Genomic DNA, 27,192 nt, shown 5'->3' with positions numbered 1-27,192 from the left:
CCCTGTAAATCTCGCGAGATTGTTCGAGGAACTAAATTCAGGGAACATGGCGACGTCTAATTTGCTAAAGGTAACAGGCACCGCAATTCAATACTTTTGATTACATTTAATCAGTCTTTGTTGCATAGTCAATGATATATTACTGTACATTGTTAAGCGCCCATGCCTGAAGATGGTCTTGCAATATAGGTAGGTGATATGAAGTCCTGTTTGTCTTGCAAGCATTGAAAGGACAGCTATTTACTCCTCCAAGTAACTGGCGTTAATAACGTTAGCCTGGTGTTAGCTAGCTGTGCCAGTTAGTGGCTAGTACACATACGTTCGCTAACTGGTTCACCAGCCAACAAACTGGCTAAGAAAGCATGATCATTTAACTTGGCATGACTGTCGTTCACTGAGTTGCTAGCTAACCTCACCAACGATCGATTGCCTTTTTCATGAAACACTAAGTTAGCTTGCTAACAGTAGTTAGGCAGCCGGTATAACAATAACGTTAGATGGCTGGTTAGAAGATGCCCCAGTATCTGTTTTTTTATTTTTATTTTTTTATTTTTTTCACCTTTATTTAACCAGGTAGGCTAGTTGAGAACAAGTTCTCATTTGCAACTGCGACCTGGCCAAGATAAAGCATAGCAGTGTGAGCAGACAACACAGAGTTACACATGGAGTAAACAATTAACAAGTCAATAACACAATAGGAAGAAGAAAAAAAATTGGAGTCTATATACATTGTGTGCAAAAGGCATGAGGTAGGTGAATAATTACAATTTTGCAGATTAACACTGGAGTGATAAATGATCAGATGGTCATGTACAGGTAGATATTGGTGTGCAAAAGAGCAGAAAAGTAAATAAATAAAAACAGTATGGGGATTCGGTAGGTAAAAATGGGTGGGCTATTTGCCGATAGACTATGTACAGCTGCAGCGATCGGTTAGCTGCTCAGATAGCAGATGTTTGAAGTTGGTGAGGGAGATAAAAGTCTCCAACTTCAGCGATTTTTGTTCCAGTCACAGGCAGCAGAGAACTGGAACGAAAGGCGGCCAAATGTGGTGTTGGCTTTAGGGATGATCAGTGAGATACACCTGCTGGAGTGCGTGCTACGGATGGGTGTTGCCATCGTGACCAGTGAACTGAGATAAGGCGGAGCTTTACCTAGCATGGACTTGTAGATGACCTGGAGCAAGTGGGTCTGGCGACGAATATGTAGCGAGGGCCAGCCGACTAGAGCGTACAAGTCGCAGTGGTGGGTGGTATACGGTGCTTTAGTGACAAAACGGATGGCATCCAGTTTGCTGAGTTGGAAGCAATTTTGTAGATGACATCGCCGAAGTCGAGGATCGGTAGGATAGTCAGTTTTACTAGGGTAAGTTTGGCAGCGTGAGTGAAGGAGGCTTTGTTGCGGAATAGAAAGCCGACTCTTGATTTGATTTTCGATTGGAGATGTTTGATATGAGTCTGGAAGGAGAGTTTACAGTCTAGCCAGACACCTAGGTACTTATAGATGTCCACATATTCAAGGTTGGAAAAATCCAGGGTGGTGATGCTGGTCAGGCGTGCGGGTGCAGGCAGCGAATGGTTGAAAAGCATGCATTTGGTTTTACTAGCGTTTAAGAGCAGTTGGAGGCCACGGAAGGAGTGTTGTATGGCATTGAAGCTCGTTTGGAGGTTAGATAGCACAGTGTCCAAGGACGGGCCGGAAGTATATAGAATGGTGTCGTCTGCGTAGAGGTGGATCAGGGAATCGCCCGCAGCAAGAGCAACATCATTGATATATACAGAAAAAAGAGTCGGCCCGAGGATTGAACCCTGTGGCACCCCCATAGAGACTTCCAGAGGACCGGACAGCATGCCATCTGATTTGACACACTGAACTCTGTCTGCAAAGTAATTGGTGAACCAGGCAAGGCAGTCATCTGAAAAACCGAGGCTACTGAGTCTGCCGATAAGAATATGGTGATTGACAGAGTCGAAAGCCTTGGCAAGGTCGATGAAGACGGCTGCACAGTACTGTCTTTTATCGATGGTGGTTATGATATCGTTTAGTACCTTGAGCGTGGCTGAGGTGCACCCGTGACCGGCTCGGAAACCAGATTGCACAGTGGAGAAGGTACGGTGGGATTCGAGATGGTCAGTGACCTGTTTGTTGTACCTGTTTGTTGTACCTGTACTTTATGCCGCGTTCAAGACAACTGGAAACTCGGAAAAAAACAACTCCAACGGTTGCTTGAAATCAATTGGAACGATCCTATAGCTAGTCATGTCTGTATACTAACTGCATTGTTATTGTATCACTACACGTAACACTCCCTCACAGGTAAGCTGGCTGGCTGTAGACAAAAACAGATGTTACAGGATTGAAGCACCTGGGTTGTTGTTATGGATAGAAACTATCCAGCACAAGCAAGCCTGTTTTCTACTAATGGGCCTCAATCAGCCTGTCCTATGATATTGGAGAAATTAACCACCACCAGTCTTGTTTACTGCTGGTGTGTTCCTGCTAATGTTCAAATGGGCCCACTGCCTAGTTCCTAAACATTCAGCAACCACTGGGATGAATATCAATTGTTTATCCATGATTTCCCGTATCCTCCCTTCTCATCTCCTTTTCAAATCACATTGGAGCAGAAGAGCTGAGGTTCCTCCCCTCTGCTAAAATGTGTTTTGAGAAGGCGGCAAGGAGAGAGGATGCGAGGAATCAAGTAAATACAATTGCGGTTCATCCCTTATGTTGTCATAACTGCTATAGCCAGAAGTGACACTTTTACCCTTCTCATTCTCACCAAGAACAAAGGCTCCCTCCAGTTCGAGGACAAGTGGGACTTGATGCGTCCCATCGTCCTCAAGCTGCTCCGCCAAGAGTCAGTCACCAAACAGCAGTGGTTCGACCTCTTCTCGTGAGTATGGCCACTCGTCCATGTGCTCTGTCATACTGAGGTTGTATTCATTAGTGTGCACACATTGAAAACCAGTGTTTCTTATTAGACAAGTCAAGGCATTCCCTCCCTGTTTTGGCCTATTCCGTTTGGTTCTTAGTGAATACGTTTTATTTTTTTAACCTTTTATTTCATTAGGTAAGTCGGTTAAGAACAAATTCTAAGTTACAATGGCAGCCTAACCCGCACGATGCTGGGCCAATTGTGCGCCACCCTATGGGACACCCAATCACGGCCGGTTGTGATACAGTCTGGACTTGATACCTTGAAAAGGCTGTCATTCTGTTTAACAGGCATTTCACATTAACGCCTGTCTGAGCTGTTAAAGACCAACAAATGGATTAATTGATTGATCTCCTCCAATGCCCGCATCTGATCTCTTGGTTTCCATAGAGATGTCCATGCAGTATGCCTATGGGATGACAAGGGGCCGGCCAAGATTCACCAGGCACTGAAAGAGGACATCCTAGACTTCATCAAGCAAGCACAAGCAGTATGTATCAAATCACATTTTGTCACATGCGCCGAATACAACAAAGGGGGGGTTCAATGTAAATAGTCCGGTGGCCATTTGATTAATTGTTCAGCAGTCTTATGGCTTAGGGTAGAAGCTGTTAAGTAGCCTTTTGGACCTAGACTTGGCATTCCAGTACAGCTTGCCGTGCGGTAGCAGAGAGAACAGTCTATGACAGTCTGTGACTTGTCTTTGAAAAAATGTTGGGCTTTCCTCTGACACCGCCTAGTATAGAGGTCCTGGATTGCGGGAAGCTTGGCCCCGGTGATGTACTGGGCCGTACACACTACCCATTGTATCGCCTTACGGTCGGATGCTGAGCAGTTGCCATACCAGGCGATGATGCAACCGGTCAGGATGCTCTCAAGGGTGCTGTAGTAAAACTTTTTGGGGATCTGGGGACCCCTGCCAAATATTTTCAATCTCCTGCGGAACTTGAAACTCTCGACCTGCTCCACTGCCTGTCGATGTTAATGGGGCCCTGTTCAGCCCCCCCTTTCCTGTAATCCACGATCAGCTCCTTTGTCTTGCTCACATTGAGGTAGAGATTGTTGTCCTAGCACCACACTGCTAGGTCTCTGACCTCTCTGACAGGTCTCTGACCCAGCCTATAGGGACCTCCTCCCTATAGACTGTCTCATCGTTGTCGGTGATCAGGCCTACCACTGATGTGTTGTCAGCAAACTTAATGATGGTGTTGGAGTCGTGTTTGGCCATGCAGTTGTGGGTGAACAGGGAGTACAAGAGGGGAGTAAGCATGCACCCCTAAGGGGCCCCACTGTTGAGGATCAGTCCAGGATCCAGTTGCAAAAGATGTTTAGTCCCAGGGTCCTTAGCTTAGTGATGAGCTTTGTGGGCACTATGGTGTTGAACGCTTAGCCGTAGTCAATGAACAGCATTCTCACATAGGTGTTCCTTTTGTCCAGGTGGGAAAGGACAGTGTGGAGTGCGATGGAGATTGCGTCATCTGTGGATCTGTTGGGGCGGTATGCGAATTGGAGTGGGTCCAAATGCTACGTGGCGGTACTCACCTTCGCTTTCTTGGGCACAGGGACTATGGTGGTCTGCTTGAAACATGTAGGTATTACATACTCGGTCAGGGAGAGTTTTTGATCGCACAGTCGTCCTTGAACAGTTGGTGCTCTCTTGCATGCTTCAGTGTTGCTTGCCTCGAAGCGAGCATAAAATGCTTTTAGCTCGTCTGGTAGGCTTGTGTCACAGGGCAGATCACGGCTGGTTTTCCCTTTGTAGTCTGTAATAGTTTGCAAGCCCTACCACATCCAACTAGTGTCAGAGCCGGTGCAGTAGGATTCAATCTTAGTCCTGTATTGACGCTTTGTCTGCTAAGGCCTGCTAAGTCCTGCTAGCATTGAAATGACTGCCATTTATTCCCTCACTGAGTACTACTAAAGGCATCCGCACGCTTCCTAGCCGAAACAGTTCTGTAGAGTTCGTACATATATTATGACAACATTTTGTGAAATATTTGTTAGTTTTGGACTTCGTTGAGTTTTTTGGGGGGGTCTGTTCGGGGGCACATTTTTCCTGGAGGCAAGCCAAAGTTCGGAGCCAAAGGCATCCTTTGTCGGTTATTGGTCAACAGTAGGGATGCTTCAATAAAGTCTTTGTCATCAAACAAGAGATGACTCATTTTCAAGCACATTTTTAAATTGAAAAATACTATACCAAACATCATAGTTAGATGTAAATTTTGCGTGACTGAGATATCCTCTGCAAAAACATCAAAGTGAATGACTGATTTATTAAGTTATCTTAGATTCATTCTATTTTGAGGAAGTGTATACTGGCAACGGTGTCTCAAAATGGACAAACAGTACTATTGTGCTTTTTTTCTTGTTTTTCAAGCAAATGTCTTTTAAGGGAGTATGCGAGCACACTTGTTTGGTTTGCCTAGCCAACTTCGGCTAGCCGCCAGATGAAATGAGGCATGCTGACACCATAACGATAGCTTGGAAGCAAGCTATCTGTGCCGGTCGGCTACTGCGTAACCAAGCACTCTACTAGCCTATCCCTGAGAACCTATATTTTCAACATCATAATGTCTATAAAACTGCACTCAGTTGTTCTCTCCCCCTGCAACATGTTGAGTAACCAAGCAGACCGTCTATTACCCTCAGTTTTTCCAATGCCATAAAGTCCATAAATGCCCTGCTCTCTCCCCCACAGCGGGTGTTGAGCCACCAGGATGACACGGCGCTGCTGAATGCCTACATCGTTGAGTGGAGGAAGTTCTTCACTCAGTGTGACATCCTGCCCAAACCCTTCTGCCAGCTGGAGATTACGCTCATGGGCAAACAGGGCTGCAACAAGAAGTCTAACGTAGAGGACAGCATCGTACGGAAGGTGAGGAGGAGGGGGGGGGGCAGCAGCAGTATTTGGTTGTATTGACATTGATATAAGATAATTTCTGGTTGACATGAGGAAATTATACTGCCTGTAAATTCAGTCTGTCCCTGCTCATGTATCCATACATCTCATTTCACTGTCCCTTCTGCTACCTTGTGTCTGTGGGCTGGTAACGGTCCTAGAAGGTAGCATCCGGAGGGTTGACGGTTCAAGTCCTGAGATTGAGAGGGACAATATATTGGGAGTCAGCTGGCTACCGGAGGGTTGTTCTGATATCCATGCCATCTCCTGTCATTGTGCCCTTGAGCAAGGCACTAGATAAAACAAAAATATAAATGCAACATGTAAAGTGTTGGTCCCATGTTTCATGAGCTGAAATAAAATATACCAGATATTTTCTGTACACAAAAGCATATTTCTCTCAAATGTTGGGCACAAATTGGTTTTACATCCCTATTACTGAGCATTTCTCCTTTGCCAAGATAATCCATCCACCTGACAGGTGTGGCATATCAAGAAGCTGATTGAGTCGTGATGGGAGGAGCAAAATGGAGTTGTGATCAGATTTGCCGACGGGAGGGCAGGGGAGGGCCTTGTAGACATTTAGGAAAGTTGGATAGCAGTGGTCCAATGTTTTACCAGCGCGAGTACTACAGTCAATGTGTTGGTAGAACTTTGGCAATGTTTTCCTCAAATAACAGAGCAAATTTGAGGAAACGCTACCGAAGTTCTAACACCACATTGACTGTAGTACTCACGCTGGAAAAACATTGAATCACTGCTATTCAACTGTTCGAAATGCCAAGATTGTTTTGATCATGCGACTGGGATACGTTCTGGGTAGCCTCTGAGAATAACATCAAATACACTGAGTTCATCAGGAAGTGTATATGAGATGTTGTACCCACTGTGACTATTAAAACTTACCCAAACCAGAAACCGTGTATAGATGGCAGCATTCGCGCAAAACTGAGTGCGAGTCACCACATTTTACCATGACAAAGTGTCTGGAAATATGGCCGAATACAAACAGTGTAGTTATTCCCTTCATAAGGCAATCAAACAGGCAAAACGTCAGTACAGAGACAAAGTGGAGTTACTATTCAATGGCACAGACACGAGACAATGTGGCAGGGTCTAGAAACAATCATGGATTACAAAGGGAAAACCAGTCACGTCTTGCTTCCGGACAAGCTAAACACCTTCTTCGCCTGCTTTGAGGATAACACAGTGCCACTGATGCTCCTTTTCTGTGGCTGACATGAGTAAGACATTTAAGTGTGTTAACCCTCACAAGGCTCCCGGCCCAGACGGCATCCCTAGCCGCATCCTCAGAGCATGCACAGACCAGCTGGCTGGAGTGTTTACAGACATATTCAACTCTCCCTATCCCCGTCTGCTGTCCCCACTTGCTTCAAATGTAACTAAGAAAACAAAAGTAATTTAGTTCAGTTACCATCACCCCATAGCACTCACTTCTTTCATCATGAAGTGCTTTAAGGGGCTAGTTAAGGATCATATCACATCTACCTTACCTGACACCCTAGACCCACTTCAATTTGCTTACGGCCCCAATATATCCACAAACGATGCCATCGCTCTGCACACTGCCCTATCACATCTGGACAAGAGGAATACCTATGTAAGAACAAAACAAAGGAGATGATCGTGGACTTCAGGAAACAGCAGGTGGAGGACGCACCTCTCCACATCGACGGGACCGCAGTGAAGAAGGTGGAAAGCTTCAAGTTCCTCGGCATACACATCACTGACAAACTGAAATGGTCCACCCACACAGTGTTTCAACCTCAGGAGGCTGAAGACATTTGGCTTGGCCCCTAAACCCTCACAAACCTTTACAGATGAGAGCATCCTGTCAGGCTGTAGCACTGCCTGGTACGGCAACTGCACCCACCGCAACCGCAGTGCTCACCAGAGGGTGGTGTGATCTGGGAAACGAATCACCGGGGGCAAACTACCTACAACACCTAATGTCACAGGAAGGCCATAAGATCATCAAGGACATCAGCCATCCGAGCCACGGCCTGTTAACCCTCCTATCGTCAGAAGGCGAGGTCGGTACAGGTGCATCAAAGCGGGGACCGGGAGACTGAAAAACAGCTTCTATCTCAAGGCCATTCTATTCTCCTGTATGTTATTCAATGCCATGCCGACATTGCTCGACTTAATATTTATATTTCTTAATTCCATTCTTTTACTTTTAGATTTGTGTGTATTGTTGTGAATTGTTAGATACTACTGTACTGTTGGAGCTAGGAACACAAGCATTTTGCTACACCCGCAATAACATTTGCTAAATATGTGTATGTGACCAATACAATTTTATTTTATTTGAAAAGGACACTAAAATGTGCAGTTTAGTCACACAGCACAATAAGCTATTCATTAACCACCTCCAAAGTCGTTTAAGAGAAATTGTCATTGCGACCAACCGGCCTCCCAACCACAGACCACGTGTAAGCATGCCAGCCCAGGACCTCTATATCCGGCTTCTTCACCTCCGGGAATGTCTAAGACCAGCTACCCGGGCAGCTGATGAAATTATGGGTTTTCACAACCGAAGAAATTCTACACAAACTGTCAGAAACCGTCTCACTGAAGCTTATCTGCGTGCTCGTCTTCTTCACCAGGGTTTTGACTTGACTGCAGTTCGGCATAGTAACAGACTTCAGTGGGCAAATGCTCACCTTTGATAGCCACTGGCACACTGGAGAAGTGTGCTCTTCATGGATGAATCCCGGTTTCAACTGTACCGGGCAACAAACACAATTGCATTTTATCGATGTCAATTTAAATGCAGAGATAAAGTGACAAGATCCTGGGGCCCATTGTCATGCCGTTCATCCGCTGCCATCACCTCATGATTCAGCATGATCATGTTGCAAGGATCTGTACAAAATGAAAATGTCCAAGTTTGTCCATGGCATACATACTCACCAAACATTTCACCCATTGAGCATGTTTGGGATGCTCTGGATCGACGTGTACAACAGCGTATTCCAGTTCCTGCCAATATCCAGCAACTTCACACAGCCATTGAAGAGTAGTTGGACAACATTCCACAGGCCACAATCAACAGCCCGATCAACTCTATGTGGATATGTGTCGTGCTGCATGAGGCAAATGGGGGTCACACGGACTGTTTTTCTGATACTTATTATTATATTTTTTTAAAGGAAGCTGTGTCCAACCGATGCATATGTATTCTCAGTCATGTGAAATCCATAGATTAGGGACTTGTGATTTTTATTTCAATTGACTGATTTTCTTATATGCACTGTAAATCAGTAAAACCTTTGAAATTGTTGCATGTTTCTCGCATGGAATAGCTTTCATTTCTAACTGACCCCAAACTTTTGAACGGTAGTGTATATATTTAACAATAAAGCCATGTTCTAATAATCTTCTGTGTGCTCAGCTCATGCTGGACACGTGGAACGAGTCCATCTTCTCCAACATCAAGAATAGGCTCCAGGACAGCGCCATGAAGCTGGTGCATGCAGAGCGCCTGGGGGAGGCCTTCGACTCTCAGCTGGTCATTGGTGTCAGGGAGTCTTATGGTGAGCAAAACAATACTGTCTCCTTTAGCTGGGATAGAAAGGTGCCTAATGACCACGACTGTGGTGTATGTATACAATACCAACAGATGATATACCTAATCATGGTGCCAAATTGGATAGATATTTCATATCGATATTGGTGTGAAGCCCCCAATAACATTGATGTGGGATGTACTTGAAAATGTGAGCTACTACAAGCTGGTGTGAACGAGAGAAATTAACTCTTAACCCCCCTCCACAAAGATATTTATAATCCTCCTGGGTAGTGTTCATAACACGCCAAATGGAAAAAAACGTACTGAAACCGGAAGGGACTAATTGGACTCATCCAATAAGAAATGCACATTTTTGTTTTCTATTGCAAAACATTGCGTGCTGATAAACTTGGCCCCTGGGGACCTCCCTGTCTTCCCTCTGCAGTGAACCTGTGCTCAAACACGGATGACAAGTTGCAGATTTACAGAGAGAACTTTGAGAAGGCCTACATGGACTCCACCGAGAGGTTCTACAGAACACAGGCCCCCTCCTACCTGCAGCAGAACGGAGTTCAGAACTACATGAAATATGTGCGTATTACCAGGATTAGGGTTGTACAATTCCTATAACGTTTTGAAAATTCCCAGATTTTCCAAAACTGGTGGATTCCTGAATTTTTGGAAAACATGGCAGTTTTTATAAAGTTGCTGGAATTTTGCCACCCTAAAGGATCCGCTGTCTCCGTGACAACCGCTCTCCTCTGTCAACATAATCACACAATAAGTTATCATTTGAATTCCAAATGGACGAGCCTATTCCATACCCCTCAGGTGCTCATGTAGATTTGAAATGATTGCATAGGTGTAAGCCATATGGCGCATATCCCAAACAGCCAATTGAAAGGCAATTTGAAGCAATGACCACACTGTTTGAAGCAATGACCACACTGTTTAAACCTATCTACTCCTTTCAGATCTATAGTGCCTGAGGTTTGATTTGGAATTCAGTGATGACAGCGGTCGAAAGAAATCGAAAACGATCTGTATGAGACCAATACTGTTCAGCAGGTTCTTTGTGATTTCTCAGTAGGCTGTAAAATTCTGGTACCATTCGCAAAATCCCAGGTTTTCCAGAAATTAGAATAAGCAGGAAATGTGGGAATCCTTCTACTGAGATGTCTGGAAAACCTGTTTGTCTGTTAGCTGGGCTATCCATCTGAGGTGAAACCAACATGTGTGTTCTAACAGGCAGACGTCAAGTTGAGAGAGGAGGAGAAACGGGCGCTGCGCTACTTGGAGACGAGACGGGAATGTAACTCTGTACAAGCAGTGAGTATTCTATATCGCCACCACTTCTGCGTGACTATTATGGGCTGTAGAAAGGTCTGTATATAAAGCAGGGGAGCCATCCCGTTCGGAGCAGGGCCATGTTCATTAGAACACAAAACCTTTGAAACTGAGGTGCTGCTGTAACAATTTCACTGTTTGTTTCTACAGTTGTTACTGCTTTTATAACAAAAAAATACCCCAACCACCAAGGCGCATGGTCAAATTATGAAAACATCAGTAGCCTCAACATTACCATAGGCGCCAAGTGTGCTTCATAAATAGTGACAATCACCACAAACGCAATAATGGCATTAAAATGAATGTGTCGATAGGACAGCAGTTGAAAATAGTCAATTATTGTCAGCTCGTGCTTACATTGTGTGTATCTTCATGCAATGGCTTCAGTTGGAGGATGTCACATAAACAATGAAAGCTGGTGAGTGTGTTGCTGCTGATGTTTTTTGCTTGATGTATGGTTTGCTTTCTGTGTTGACATTTTGTGCTGATAATCGGCCCTCAGCAATTTCACCGGCTTGTTCTATCCAAGCGGTGCCGTCCCTTCCTCTCTCCTATCTCACCGTTTTCATTTGGTGTTTGAACGGGCACCTGCTCAGTGTTCACATTCCTCTGCTTTTTGCGCTTAGTCCTCAGCGGTGTAGGTTGAGGCTCAGAACCAGAAGAATAATCATCAGAGATGTCATAATACACTGCTCAAAAAAATGAAGAGAACACTAAAATAACACATCCTAGATCTGAATGAATGAAATATTCTTATTAAATACTTTTTCTTTACATAGTTGAATGTGCTGACAACAAAATCACACACAAATTTTCAATGGAAATCAAATTTATCAACCCATGGAGGTCTGGATTTGGAGTCACACTCAAAATTAAAGTGGAAAACCACACTACAGGCTGATCCAACTTTGATGTAATGTCCTTAAAACAAGTCAAAATGAGGCTCAGTAGTGAGTGTGGCCTCCACATGCCTGTATGACCTCCCTACAACGCCTGGGCATGCTGATGAGGTGGCGGATGATCTCCTGAGGGATCTGGACTAAAGCATCCGCCAACTCCTGGACAGTCTGTGGTGCAACGTGGCGTTGGTGGATGGAGCGAGACATGATGTCCCAGATGTGCTCAATTGGATTCAGGTCTGGGGAACGGGCGGGCCAGTCCATAGCGTCAATGCCTTCCTCTTGCAGGAACTGCTGACACACTTCAGCCACATGAGGTCTAGTATTGTCTTGCATTAGTAGGAACCCAGAGCCAACCGCACCAGCATATGGTCTCAAGGGGTCTGAGGATCTCATCTCGGTACCTAATGACAGTCAGGCTACCTCTGGCGAGCACATGGAGGGCTGTGCGGCCCCCCAAAGAAATGCCACCCCACACCATGACTGACCCACCGCCAAACCGGTCATGCTGGAGGATGTTGCAGGCAGCAGAACGTTCTCCACGTTCTGAAGAGCACAGGGCGCCAGTGGCGAATTTGCCAATCTTGGTGTTCTCTGGCAAATGCCAAACGTCCTGCACGGTGTTGGGCTGTAAGCACAACCCCCACCTGTGGACGTCGGGCCCTCATGGAGTCTGTTTCTGACCGTTTGAGCAGACACATGCACATTTGTGCCCTGTTGGAGGTCATTTTGCAGGGCTCTGGCAGTGCTCCTCCTGCTCCTCCTTGCACAAAGGCGGGGGGGTCAACCATTAAAGTGACATTCCTTCCTAACGTATAATTCTGTTTGTAATGTTAAGATTCTAACAATGACCGTGTTATAGACTTATTTAGGAAAAGTCAAGAACGGAGGAGGTCATGGCTTTAAAAATGGCAGTGTAATAATTCCTTATGTTAAACCACTTTGTGATAAATGCTGATATAAAGGTTATTTATAAATCAATTTTAAAAAATGATATTATTGGTGATATGAGCGACCATGGTGTTTCTGTTTTCCTCCTCAGCTGATGGAGTGTTGCGTGAACGTCCTGGTGACGTCCTTTAAGGAGACCATCTTGGCTGAGTGTCCAGGCATGATCAAGCAAAATGAGACAGAGAGTGAGTACGGGTGGAGTGCTCCTGGCACCAAAGGCTCGGCCAGCACAGGTTTGCAAACCAGGAAATAACCTTGCAGTCTTCCATTTCACTTCCTATTTCAATTTGTCCACATCAACCAACCAACCAACCTCTTTGCCCATTCTGTGTGTCAGTCAACATGTTGTCAACATTAACCCCCAAACATCAGTCTCTGACCACAAACCCACCTTCTACTGTGTTTGTGTGTGTAACCTATAGTCTACCTATATGTGTGTCAGTATTAACCAATGTGTCTTTGTAGAACATGTCAGTTTTATGATGTTTAGCAGTAAAATCTGAATGTAGCTTTCTAACCCTGGCAGTATACCACCACTGTGATGTTTAAAACTTCTAGAGCTGATTTCCAGGAAACAGATTAAGCCTTGTCCTTGATTTAAAAAGCATGTTCAATGGAGACTCAATCAATTGAACGGAAACCAACCCCTAAAGATGTATTTAAATACGGGCCCCAAGCTCTGCTGCATACCCCTTGTTCAAATTATTTACTATAATCTAGAAGTAGAAAACGAGACTGAAATTGTTGCATTTATATTTTTGTTCAAAGATTTTACTGAAGTACAGTTCATATAAGGAAGTCAGTCAATTGTCATAAATCCGTTAGGCTGTAATCTACGGATTTCACCAATATGCATCTGTTGGCCACAGATACCTTAGAAATAAACAAAGGTAGGGGCATGGATCAGAAAACCAGTCAGTGTCTGGTGTAACCACCATTTGCCTCATGCAGCGCGAAACATCTCCTTACATAGAGTTAATGTAATGTTGTCCCACTCCTCTTCAATGCCTGTGCGAAGTTGCTGGATATTGGCGGGAACTCGAACACAGTCGTGCGCGTCAATCCAGAGCATCCCCAAGCTCAATGGTTGACATATCTGGTGAATATGCAGGCCATGGAAGAACTGGGACATTTTCACCTTCCAGGTATAGTGTACAGATCCTTGCAGCATTATCATGCTGAAACATGAAGTGATGGCAGGACATGACACGACAATGGGCCTCAGGTTCTTGTCACCGTACCTCCTGTGTATTCAAATTGCCAAAGGTAAAATGCAATTATGTTCATTGTCCGTAGCTTATGCCTGTCCATACCATAACCCCACCGTGGGGTTCACAACGTTGACATCAGCACACCACTCGCCCACACAACACTATACACACTGTCTGCCATCTGCCCAGCACAATTGAACCCGGGATTCATCCATAATGAGCACACTTCTCCAGCGTACCAGTGGCCATCGAAGGTGAGCATTTGCCCACTGAAGTCGTTTACAACGCCAAACCGCAGTCAGGTCAAGACCCTAGTGAGGACGACAAGCATGCAGATGAGCTTCCCTGAGACATTTTCTGACAGAAATGATTTGATTTGCAAATGCACAGTTTCATCAGCTGTACGGGTGGCTGGTCTCGCAGGTGAAGAAGCCTGATGTGGAGGTCCTGGGCTGGCATGGTTACATGTGGTCTGCGTTGGAGGCGGCTTATGGTAGAGGAACTAACATTAAATTCTCTGGCAACAGCTCTGGTAGACATTCCTGCAGTCAGCATGCCAATTGCACGCTCCCTCAACTTGAGACCTCTGTGGCATTGTGTTGTGATAACTGCACATTTTTAGTGGCCTACTATTGTTCCCAGCAAAAGGTGCACCTGTGTAATAATCATGCTGTTTAATCAGCTTCTTGATATGCCACACGTCAGGTGGCTTGATTATCATGGGGAAGGAGAAATGTTTACTAACAGGGATGTAAACAAATTGGTACACACAAGTTGAGAGAAATAAGCTTTTTGTGCAGATGGAAAATTTCTGGTATCTTTTATTTCAGCTCATGAAACATGGGACCAACACTTTACATTTTGCGCTTGTGTTTTTGTACAGTATAGAATCTATAGACTGTAGCTTACTTTGGACAGTGTTTGATTGTAGTTCTCCGCCTCTTAGAGCTCCACCTCATGTTCTCTTTGATGGACAAGGTGCCTAGTGGCATTGAACCCATGCTGAATGACCTAGAGGACCACATCATGTCTGCTGGGCTGGCCGACATGATGGCCTCCGCCGAGACCATCACCTCGGTGAGTGCTATACACACACGCCCAAGCACACACACATACGGTCATGCTCACACACACAGACATGTTATACTAACAGAAATATAAAATACATACAGTGCCTTCGGAAAGTATTCAGACCCCTTGACCTTTCCACGTTTTGTTACGTTACAGGCTTACTCTAAAATTATATTGTTTTTTTCCCCCTCATCAATCTACAGTCGTGGCCAAAAGTTTTGGGAATGACACAAATATTAATTTCTACAAAGTTTGCTGCTTCAGTGTCTAAGATATTTTGTCAGATGTTACTATGGAATACTGAAGTATAATTACAAGCATTTCATAAGTGTCAAAGGCTTTTATTGACAATTACATGAAGTTGATGCAAAGAGTCAATATTTGCGGTGTTGATCCTTCTTTTTCAAGACCTCTGCAATCCACCCTGGCATGCTGTCAATTAACTTCTGGGCCACATCCTGACTGATGGCAGCCCATTCTTGCATATTCAATGCTTGGAGTTTGTCAGAATGTGTGGGTTTTTGTTTGTCCACCCGCCTCTTCAGGATTGGCCACAAGTTCTCAACGGGATCAAGGTCTGGGGAGTTTCCTGGCCATAGACTCAAAATATCAATGTTTTGTTCCCTAAGCCACTTAGTTATCACCTTTGCCTTGTGGAAAGGTGCTCCATCATGCTGGAAGAGGCATTGTTCGTCACCAAACTTTTCCTGGATGGTTGGGAGAAGTTGCTCTCGGAGGATGTGTTGGTACCATTCTTTATTCATGGCTGTATTCTTAGGTAAAATTGTGAATGAGCCCACTCCCTTGGCTGAGAAGCAACCCCACACATGAATGGTCTCAGGATGCTTTACTGTTGGCATGACACAGGACTGATGGTAGCGCTCTCCTTGTCTTCTCCGGACAAGCTTTTTTCCGGATGCCCCAAACAATCGGAAAGGGGATTCATCAGAGAAAAAGACTTTACCCCAGTCCTCAGCAGTCCAATCTCTGTACCTTTTGCAGAATATCAGTCTGTCCCTGATGTTTTTCCTCGAGAGAAGTGGCTTCTTTGCTGCCCTTCTTGACACCAGGCCATCCTCCAAAGGTCTTCGCCTCACTGTGCGTGCAGATGCACTCACATCTGCCTGCTGCCATTCCTGAGCAAGCTCTGTACTGGTGGTGACCCGATCCCGCAGTTGAATCAACTTTAGGAGACGGTCCTGGCGCTTGATGCACCTTCTTGGGCGCCCTTAAGCCTTCTTCACAACAATTGAACCGCTCTCCTTGAAGTTCTTGATGATCCGATAAATGGTTCATTTAGGTGCAATCTTACTGGCAGCAATATCCTTGCCTGTGAAGCCCTTTTTGTGCAAAGCACTGATGACAACACATGTTTCCTTGCAGGTAACCATGGTTGACAGAGGAAGAACTTTACTCAGTACTTTGTTGAAGCACCTTTGGCAGCGATTACAGCCTCTTCTTCTTGGGTTTGATGCTACAAGCTTGGTACACCTGTATTTGGGGAGTTCCTCCCATTCTTCGCTGCAGATTCTCTCAAGCTCTGTCAGGTTGGATGGGGTGCATTGCTACACAGCTATTTTCAAGTCCCTCCAGAGATTAGGCTGTATAAATTAGGCTGTAACGTAACAATGTGGAAAACGTCAAGGGGTCTGAATACTTTCCGAAGGCAAATGGGCATTATTTTCGTTGCACTTATTTGAAATGCGTATATCAATTACTTTTGAGTTTTATGTCATTTGTATGTCACTGGCCTGAGCTACAGTCCAATGTACATGGCGACAACTCAATATTAGGAAGGTGTTCTTTTCAACCGTCCTGATAGAAAATGATATAGGGTCTAGTTCTTAGAAAATAAGTTGAAATTGAAAAAGTTTGGAATTCACACGTATTGGTTTGATTTGCAACGGCACAGTTCTGTCTATGGCTTTATTTAGTTTTTTTTTTGCCTACTTGAAATGTATTTTGAAAATATATATTTATTTATAGAAATGTATTTTGACAACAGTATTTTATTTTCATACATTCTTTAGGGTATTTTATAACAAGATATATTTTGATCTATCGTTTCCCATCTCTACAGTCATTCAATTTTTTTCTTCAAATAAGATCTTGTTTGGGGGTGGAACTCATTAGAATAATACCTAGCATGCTTTGCAAGTGTTCATTTTTACATTAGCATTTTGGTCATTTAGGATCCAGAGCGACTTAGTCAGTACATTTGAACTTTAAGTAGATAAACAACCACATAAACCGCAAATAAATCTATTTTGTTAGAGAATATTGTTGAGGTTTTAAGGGGGTACTTGCAAAAGTATTTTATTTTGATACATTGGTCTTTAGGATATTTTTTTGTAATTATTTAGTCATCTTTGCCTTCTCTGTATATGACTTTTGTATTGTGTTTACTGAAAGAAGGTATAATCTCTGTCGTGTGTGTGTGTGTTTAGGACTCTGAGAAGTACGTGGAGCAGCTCCTCACCCTGTTCAACAGCTTCAGTAAATTGGTGAAGGATGCCTTTCAGGATGACCCTCGCTTCCTCACAGCCAGGGACAAGGTCAGCACAACGTTTGTCCAACATTGGTCCAACATTACCAATGAAGCCCAATGTTCTGTCAACATTTGTCAAACATTGACACAACGTTGTCAGGTAATATATGCACAGTATATGCACGTGGTTGTCACTGCATAACCTAACCAATGTTTTTTTTCTTCAGGCTTACAAAGCAGTTGTGAACGATGCTACCATTTTTAAATTAGAACTACCACTGAAGCAGAAAGGGTAAGAGACGCTCTGTGTCCTACTGTATGCCTTCATTTCTTCACTGAATTAAAGGTGGATTCCTGCACACAGTTGAATTGCTCCCACAGTTTTAGTGACGTTGCACTTGATAAAACTGCGGCTGGGTGATCTTTTAGTTTTTTCACAACTTAAATAAAAAAGTCTACTTCTGAATTGTTAATTGCTTCATTAGTTAATGAGTGAACGTGTGTGTTTACAACACTGCTCTACTTCCTCTGTGCTGTCTGTCTGTCAGGGTGGGTCTGAAGACCCAGCCGGAATCAAAGTGTCCAGAACTGCTGGCTAACTACTGTGACATGCTGCTGAGGAAAACCCCGCTCAGCAAGAAACTCACCTCCGAGGAGATCGAGGCCAAGCTCAAGGATGTGGTACGTGGATGGGAGGAGTGTGCGTGTGTGTAATGATATGCAAGCTTTCCATATGGCTACAGCAACACAGATTACATTGTACACTTCCTTCGGAAAGTATTCACACTCCTTATCATTTTGTTACGTTACAGCCTTATTCTAGAATGTACGAAATCTGTATTTGGGGAGTTTCTCACATTCTTCTCTGTCAGGTTCCATGGGGTGAGTTGCTGCACAGCTATTTTCAGGTTTCTACAGAGATGTTCGATTGGGTTTAAGTCCGGGCTCTGACTGGGCCACTCGGACATTCAGAGACTTGTCGCGAAGCCACTCCTGCGTTGTCTTTGCTGTGTGCTTAAGGACATTGTCCTGTTGGAAGGTGAACTTTCGGCCCAGTCTGAGAACCTGTTCCAGAGCGCTCAGGACTTCATCAAGGATCTCTCTGTACTTTGCTCTGTTCATCTTTGCCTTGATCCTGTCTAGTCTCCCAGTCCCTGCCGCTAAAAAACATCCCCACAGCATGATGCTTCCACCACCATGCTTCACTGTAGGGATGGTACCAGGTTTCTTCCAGACGTGACGCTTGGTATTCAGGCCAAATAATTATTATTTTCATCAGACCAGAGAATCTTGTTTCTCATGGTGTGAGAGTCTTTAGGTGCCCTTTGGCAGATCAGTGCCTTGAAACAATCCTGTCTCGGAGCTCTACGGACAATTCATTCGACCTCATGGCTTGGTTTTTGCTCTGACATGCACTGTTAACTGTGGGACCTTTTTATATAGACAGGTGTGTGCCTTTCCAAATCACTTTTTAGAATAAGGCTGTAATGGTGCAAAATGTGTCAAGTCAAGGGGTCTGAATACTTTCCGAAGGCGCTTTATGACGTACATCATTGTCTGTTTTTGTTTGTCGAAAGTACATCGAAAGTCAACAATTTTTCAGGTGACTTTATCTGTGAGAGAACTGACCATATGTTTGTTTTTGTCAGACAAACATCATCCCTTGTCATTCATGCAGCAACAGATGACTCTCATAAAATAAAAAAACATTTGTCTCCATTTTCGGACACAAAATCAGTCTATATCTGGCCTTAGGTTGAGGAGAGCGTCGATCATGTTGCTTCACCTATCCGCTTTTTTCAGATCTGCAAACACTTAAACGTTTGTTCTTTGGACGGGACAATCTCAGCTGGGTCGTGTTCATTAGACCCCAAACAGAAGAAAATGGACTGAAACAGGGAGGGACTACTTAAACTTGTCCAATAAAAAACACTTGTTTTCCGTTGCAAAACATTTTGCTACGGTGTGCAGTAATGAATACCCTGATTGCACAGTGGTGTTGTGTGTGTGTGTGTTATCCTGCAGTTGCTGGTGTTGAAGTACGTGCAGAACAAAGACGTGTTCATGCGCTACCACAAAGCCCATCTGACGCGACGCCTCATCCTGGACATCTCCGCCGACAGCGAAATCGAGGAGAACATGGTGGAGTGGCTCAGGGTATGATCTGTGTGTGTGTGATTGACTAGCTACAATTACACCACTTCTCCAATGACCTCTAACCTTGTTTACAGGAGGTAGGCATGCCCGCGGACTACGTGAATAAGCTGGCCCGCATGTTCCAGGACATCAAGGTGTCCGATGATCTCAACCAGAACTTCAAAGAGTGTCACAAACACAACAAGCTGACCCTATCAGGTAAACCAGGTAGCTGTACCTAATATAATTTACCTAATATAATATATATGCCATTTAGCAGACACTTTTATCCAAAACAACTTACAACGGTGAATGCATAAATGTTCGTATTGCTGGCCCTAGCTGGAATCGAACCCGTGTACCTGTACGTTTGGGTGTTTGGTGGAGGTTGCTGGATTAGACCTAGTGAAAAGTAATACAAATGCTATTGATACAGTCCTGTTTGGGATTCTGCTTTGAGTTTGCACTTTTGGGACTATTCCACTGACTCCGTTGTACCAGAAAAAAAAGCACAGCTCAAGTACTTGAAAGTGTATATTATAGAATGAAGCAGGAAACTAGAATGGACATACACTTTTTAGCAATTTGCCAAAAAATGACGGCCGTCTTTGTCAGTTTCATTCTAGAAACAAATATATTGTTTAAAACAATTGTTGTTATACTAGTATATTATATATCTCTATGGTGTATATATTAGACATAATGGATTTGAACTCGGGGTGTATTTCCTTTCTCCCCCTTCCTCCCCCTCTTGTGCAGCGGACTCTGTTAACATCAAGATCCTGAATGCCGGGGCGTGGTCTCGAAGCTCAGAGAAAGTGTTTGTGTCACTGCCCACTGAGCTGGAGGATCTCATCCCCGAGGTGGACGACTTCTACAAGAAGAACCACAGCGGCAGGAAACTGCACTGGCACCACCTCATGTCCAATGGCATTGTGAGTGTAGAGCATGTAGCAGGCACCCTCCACTCTGTCCAGACCCTAGAGATCCTATATTTCATTCTATGTTCTCTGTGTAATTCTATCCAGATCACCTTTAAGAACGAGGTGGGACAGTACGACCTGGAGGTGACCACCTTCCAGCTGGCAGTGCTTTTTGCCTGGAACCAGAGGCCCCGGGAGAGGATCAGCTTTGAGAACCTCAAGCTGGCCACGGAGCTGCCTGACGCTGAGCTCCGACGCACCCTATGGGTAAGGCACGGTGTCAATGGATAGATAGAGGTCAAAGGGTTAGCTATCGCAAGGATTAAGGATGCAAGATTCCTCCAACATTCCCAAAATTACCATGTTTTCCCGAAATCTTAGTTAAAGGAATTCCATATTTGTTGCATATTCCTGCTTGATTCCTGCAATCTTCCAACTAGGTTTGCTGGAATTACCTGGGAAAGTTGCTTGAAAAAAACTTCTGCTAACTACAGCGTTTTATTGATTTGATATGTAACAAACACTAAAGGAAAAAGGAATCTCCGCACACTCAGGATCAATGCACAATTTAAAATGTACTCTATATACACAAAAGTATGTGGACACCCCTTCAAATTAGTGGATTTGGCTATTTCTGTCACACGCCTTTTGTCCTGCTAGAGCTGCCCGGTCAACTGTAAGTGCTGTTATTGTGAATTGGAAATGTGTAGGAGCAACAAAAACTCAGCCGCAAAGTGGTAGGCCAAACAATCTCACAGAACCGGACCGCAGAGTGCTGAAGCGCATTACTGAGTTCCAAACTGCCTCTGGAAGCAAAGTCAGCACAATAACTGTTCGTCGAGAGCTTCATAAAATGGGTTTCCATGACCGAGTAGCTGCACACAAGCCTAAGATCACCATGTGCAATGCCAAGCGTTTGCTAGAGTGGTGTGAAGCTCACCGCCATTGGTCTCTTTGGTGCTGTGAAAACGCATTCTCTGGAATGATGAATCACGCTTCACCATCTGGCAGTCTGACAGACGAATCTGGGTTTGGTGGGTACAAGGAGAACGCTACCTGCCTTAATCCATAGGGTCAACTGTAAGGTTTGATGGAGGAGGAATAATGGCCTGGGGCTGTTTTTCATGGTTCGTGCTAGGCCCCTTAATTCCGGTGAAGGGAAATCTTAATGCTACAGCATACAATTACATTCTAGATGATTCTGTGCTTCCAGCTTTGCGGCAACAGTTTGGGGAAGGCCCTTTCCTGTTTCTTCAGCATGACAATGCCCCTGTGAACAAAGCTAGGTCCATACAGAATTGTTTTGTCGACCGGTGTGGAAGAACTTGACTGACCTGCACAGAGCCCTGACCTCAACCCCATCGAACACCTTTGGGATGAATTGGAACGCTGACTGCGAGCCAGGCCTAATCGCTCAACATCAGTGCCTGACCTCACTAATGCTCTTGTGGCTGAATGGAAAGCAAGTACCCGCAGAAATGTAAGAACATCTAGTGGAAAGCCTTCCCAGAAGAGTAGAGGCTGATTTTTAGCAGTAAAGGGGAGACCAACTCCATATTAATGCCCATGATTTTGGAATGAGATGTTTGACAAGCAGGTGTCCACATACCTTTGGTCATGTAGTGTATTGAGCTTTTGGTCGTCAGACCATCAGAGCAGAAATAAACACAATGACAGAGGCAACACATAGGCAACGTGTGTCAAAGCAATCAGACATGATGAGCAACACCTGTGTACAAAAACAAACACCAGGAGACATTTTATTGTTTTAGTATATATTTTTTACATTTGTTTTAAATAAAATGTTTACATAATGCATAAACACTTAACAGGTGTTAATACCAGGAGAAGCCTCAAACGAAACATATTAGAGCATGACCCTCATGGCTAAATCCTCATTAAGCCCTGATGGATGTGAAGTGCCAAGCATATATATCCAAGAGTTCCCTTTGGTACAGCTTTTTCTCAGTGTTCCCTCTGGGCGAAGGTTAAACTTTTCAATACCCTGAAAATGTAAAGAGGAGACCATGTGAACATGTATTGAAGTGGCAGGCAACAGGGTAATATTCATCATTATGCCTTATGTACACTAATTCTTTGCTTAAGGCACCTAGAGGTTTCCCATATTCAACAAACACACCCTGAAGCTCCTCTGCAGATTCCATATGACCATAACTATTAGTCGACTGTTAACTGCTATCTCAACCTCCTAAACTCCTCACAGCTAATTTGTTTTTATTTTGTTATTACACATTTAAGTGTACTGACTAGTCTCTCCTCCTTACCTCTTTCTATTTCTCTTTCCTTTTCCTCCAGTCCCTGGTAGCGTTCCCCAAGCTAAAGCGGCAGGTGTTGTTCTACGACCCCGTGGTGGGCTCGCCCAAAGACTTTGCCGAGGGCACACTCTTCTACGTCAACCAGGAGTTCTCACTAATGTAAGTGTTGGCTAATATAAGTGTTCACTAATCTATGTGTGACAGGCTGGGGTTTGCAACCAGGCTTTCCACTGCCACGTCAGAGATTACTCTTTGGGCTGGCTTTACTTAACTTGCTGGTTGAAGTTGGAGGTTGTCATGTATATATGCCATTTAGCAGACGCTTTTATCCAAAGCGACTTACAGTCATGTGTGCATACATTCTACGTATGGGTGGTCCCGGGGATCGAACCCACTACCCTGGCGTTACAAGCGCCATGCTCTACCAACTGAGCTATGTATTTTGTATGTGGCACAAAAATGACACTAGTTCCAGCTCTAAATAGTGTGTCTGTGTCCAGAAAAAACTCCAAGGTCCAAAAGAGGGGGAAGATCAACCTGATTGGCCGGCTTCAGCTCACCACGGAGCGAATGAGGGAGGAGGAGAACGAAGGAATTGTCCAGCTCAGGATATTGAGAACACAGGTACTATATAAGTGCTTCCTATTGACAGGTCATCATTGCAAATAAGAATTTGGGGATTTCTGACGTCCTCCCTCCTCGTCTTCTTCTCCATGCACATTGGGGCAGAAGATCTGAGGTTTCGCCCCTTGCTCTTCTCCAATGCGTTTAGAGGAGGCAAGGAGGGTTAAATTCAGTTGAAATATACTCTCTCTCCCTTGTCACTCCCTTTCCAGGAGGCCATCATCCAGATCATGAAGATGAGGAAGAGGATCACCAATGCCCAGCTGCAGACGGAGCTGGTGGAGATCCTCAAAAACATGTTCCTACCCCAGAAGAAGATGATCAAGGAGCAAATGGAGTGGCTCATCGAGCACAAGTACATCAAGCGTGACGAGACTGATCTCAACACCTTCCTCTACATGGCGTAGCGCCGTTGACGACGTTTAATTGTGGTGACAACGTGTGACTTTGGGGGTTCTTCATCAGGCCTGATGGACAATAGAATATTTTTAGGCCCGACCCTCTTTGGGAAAAAATATCTTTGGTTCGTGAGGGTTCAAGCCTGATGGACAATAGAATATTTCCAGGCTGACCTCCCTTTAATAAACAGATGATCTGTTGCATGGGGAAATGCAGACTTGATTTATGACAGCGTTACGGAAATGTTTAAAAGGAGGAGTTTGTGTGGGGAAATTAAAGGGTAAGAAAGAAAATGAGTTTGAGCTTCTCAGCGGGAGTCGACACCCACTGAGTTTTCAGTTGTCGTTTTTGGCTAGAAGGCGTTTCCTAGTCTGTAGACGGGACATGGTTGGTGGTTGTGAAAGGTCTGTTGCAATGCGTCGTCGTCCTCCCTGTCAAACCACCCCACAGACCACGCCCCCTCTCCCACCCCATCCATGAACACCCCACCACAATTGGGAGTAACATTGGTTGGTGTTGGGTATCTCTAACGACATGGCAAGAAATAGGAAAAGCGTTAGAAGAAGCTCCGTTTCCCTCCATATCTAAAGTCCTAGTTTGGAGGCCAACACTATTCACCGGACCTCTTCAACAGAACGAGTTGTGTCCCCTGGCAGCTGTCTGAGCCAAGCTGTCGGCCATGTTTTTTGTGGCCACTGGTGGTGACAAACAAAGCACTAAAGACAATTACTCTCTGCTGTCACATATGTGATGCCGTTCTTGGACATTCAGGGTTTGTTTCCCGGGCCCAGACTAAGACTAGTCCTGGGTCTAAAAAATATTTCTCAATAGATTATCTCCATTGAAAGTGCACTTTAGTCCAGAACGAGGCTTATCCTGTGTCGGGGAAATCTTCTCAACAGTATGTTATATTTCAGAAACTGTTTTCCAAAAGAGACTGACTGTGGGCTATTAGTTCCCAGTTCCAAATCGACCCCAAGCATTCTACCCATGGGAACTTGTCTTTCAAATTCTGACAACATCTGATAAGTGCACACGATAGACTTGATGGAGCTCTATCAGAAAGCAAGGTGGAGTAATCACCATATTGGTGGTTGCTCATATTCAATCTCTTCAGATCTACAGGAAGAGTTTAAGCATAGCTGTTAACGGTCAGTTTAGAATTAGGCCAATGTCACCTTTTCCGGATCTTTACCCCTCATCTCTGCAGGCTGCCTGAGCTAAGCCTCTGGGGGAAGAGGGGTCGTGTGTATTATATGTTAATAACTAGCTCAGGTCCAGAGCGTTTAAGTACGGCTCACCGACGCTGAACTTGCACGGCATTAGCAAGTCACACGTAAAAACCCTGGACCAGAGCTAGGTAATAGCCAGAACTATATAGAAAGATCTGTTTATATATAACTGTATCTTTATACATGGCTCTGATGGTAACTACTACAATACAGAGCTAAAGGAGTGTACATAAAGATGTTGATGATTAAATAAACAGCACCTTATTATAAAACGTTGTATGAACTTTGTTAATCGACCCTGGGCTACTTCCCAAAGCAGGATAAACTTTCAGATAACTTAGAATTTTCTGGCATATGCTAGCAACTGTCCATTGTTGCTGTGTGGCACTGACTAATTCCGATTCCACCGCTGTCCACTTGAGTGGTGCTGAATCTCTGATTTGCGGAGGTTGAGCTGGTTAGTAAAGAAAGCTGATGTTGAGTGCTAGTATGGCAGGGTGGGTGAGGCATTTTGGCAAATTGAGTCCTTTGAAGAGATTGAGGGAAGTTATGGGTAACTAATTTTATCATGCTTTGTGAACTGAAATACTACAGGTAACATGACTATATATGGTTGGGGGTGCATCCTACTAATCGCTTTCCTCCTGAAGTGTGCACTCGTTCACTACTCGACACAAATTTAAAAGCATTTGATTGGCTCTAGAGGGAGTTTGCATAGACCAGTAATGTCCATTCAAATCTATGAAGGGAAGTGAACAAGTGCACACTTCGGGAGAAAGGAGCGCTATTTGGGATGCCGCCTTGGTCCCATGCTCCATCGGTTTATACCAGTCCATTTATTCTGTTGCACATCGTAGTCACGTGAGTGTAACAGAGTATTTCCAATTCGGGGATTTCATTTCTTAGCAATTCTCATACATTGCATATATCCGACATGACCAATACCTTATTGAAGACATTCCCTGTTAATGTTTTCAGACTGAGGACACTGCGTAGGCGAATAAGCCTGCATAATAAGATTGGCACATGGATGGTGGGTTCAAAGGATCTCAGCTTTGTTTCCCTCGGCCACCACGGCATAATTGCATACTCATCGCACGGGAAATAATGTACAGTATCGTATTTAAGTGTGTGTGTGTGGGGAGACACCGACGCCGCACATGCTCAGTCCGCAGCTCCGCCTGCTGCTCCTCGTAGGCTCCTCCCTGGCGTGCGCGAGAGGAGACCGAGATCCGCAAGCGGTTCAGAGGGGGGGTGCGTCGCGCAGGCAGGACCGAGGAGGAATCACCACAGCCCCGGCCGGGACTGCCAGACCCGACCCGCTGGATCCCTGGAGGAACGGAGAGAACACGTCGCCCAAGGGAGAGGAGCTCTGTTCAGGTAACAGTGGAAAACAACACCGCCTCAGTCGCATTAGGGACCTCAGGTGCCGCTGTTGTAATCCGCGCAAACGCGTTGACGGCTGTGTGGTGATGAGGAGACTGCGACTGGTTGGAAAGAAAATACAGTAGGTTAGGCATGCGAGCTGCTGTCGCGACGTGTGTTGTCCTTAAAGCACGGGAGACACGCGAGACATGATCATATTTACGCCTCGCCGAGCCACATTCAGTTCACTAAGCGTTCCGCTCGAGGGGGCAATTTGACCGGTCGCGTGTTGTGGGCTACCGCGCGTGACGGAAGCAGTGCATGATGTGCTTACCAGCCAGGGTTTGCGCTGCCCACAATAGGCGACAGAATAACAACATATTATCCCATAAATAATAGCCAATCTCTCTTGTTGAAGTAGCCTACTGCAACCGTGATTTCTAGCTACAATTTGTCATTGCTGCTGTAAAACCCTATTTTCTTATTTATGCCATCCAGCAGGGTTCGCGCCGGAGTGGCGCTTTATTTGACAATCGAGTTATTTCGGAAGATTGCATTGCTAGCTTGCTACTCCGGAGATGCGAACACCCACGCGCATCCCGTCGTCTCCCTTAGCTACCAGGAGCAGCTGCTCCCAAATTATAAACGTATTGTTATAATGTTAATGGTCTACACCGATAATCTCAAACCGGAACAGTTACATACAGATTTGAGTAAATGCCCTACTGTTATTGGCAGATTTATATCAATGGCCAGATCTAACGCAGAACACCAACAGTACTTTGAAAAATAAGAAATATCTACTATAAACCTGACTTTCTGAAATTGTCATATGCTAGCCATTTGTCAAACCATATGTCATCTGACAGGTGTTGAATAACATACAACTAACTCCCTT

General features: G+C 44.7%; 1 protein-coding gene across 8 annotated transcripts; it reads left to right on the top strand.

The window, feature by feature from the left end:
- LOC124012673 (cullin-5-like) lies at positions 1–25,195 on the top strand. 8 transcript variants are annotated; one of them, XM_046326594.1, is made up of 19 exons: positions 1–70; positions 2,787–2,896; positions 3,329–3,428; positions 5,637–5,813; positions 9,256–9,397; positions 9,818–9,963; positions 10,621–10,701; positions 12,661–12,754; positions 14,727–14,857; positions 17,299–17,406; positions 17,567–17,631; positions 17,888–18,020; positions 19,365–19,496; positions 19,571–19,694; positions 20,235–20,410; positions 20,504–20,665; positions 22,715–22,833; positions 23,175–23,298; positions 23,511–25,195. In XM_046326594.1, exons 1-19 carry the CDS (start codon positions 47–49, stop codon positions 23,703–23,705), a joined length of 2,343 nt encoding a protein of 780 aa, XP_046182550.1. In that variant the 5' UTR covers positions 1–46; the 3' UTR covers positions 23,706–25,195. The 8 variants fall into 8 exon arrangements, with proteins under 8 accessions (XP_046182550.1, XP_046182532.1, XP_046182523.1 ...); XM_046326576.1 differs by having other exon boundaries at positions 17,876–18,020; positions 19,571–19,703; XM_046326567.1 differs by having other exon boundaries at positions 12,661–12,802.
- Positions 25,196–27,192: the final 1,997 nt, after the last annotated feature.

Source organism: Oncorhynchus gorbuscha, linkage group LG02 (assembly GCF_021184085.1).
Source record: "Oncorhynchus gorbuscha isolate QuinsamMale2020 ecotype Even-year linkage group LG02, OgorEven_v1.0, whole genome shotgun sequence".
Classification (NCBI taxonomy): domain Eukaryota; kingdom Metazoa; phylum Chordata; class Actinopteri; order Salmoniformes; family Salmonidae; genus Oncorhynchus; species Oncorhynchus gorbuscha.
This window is presented reverse-complemented; position numbering and strand designations above follow the sequence as displayed.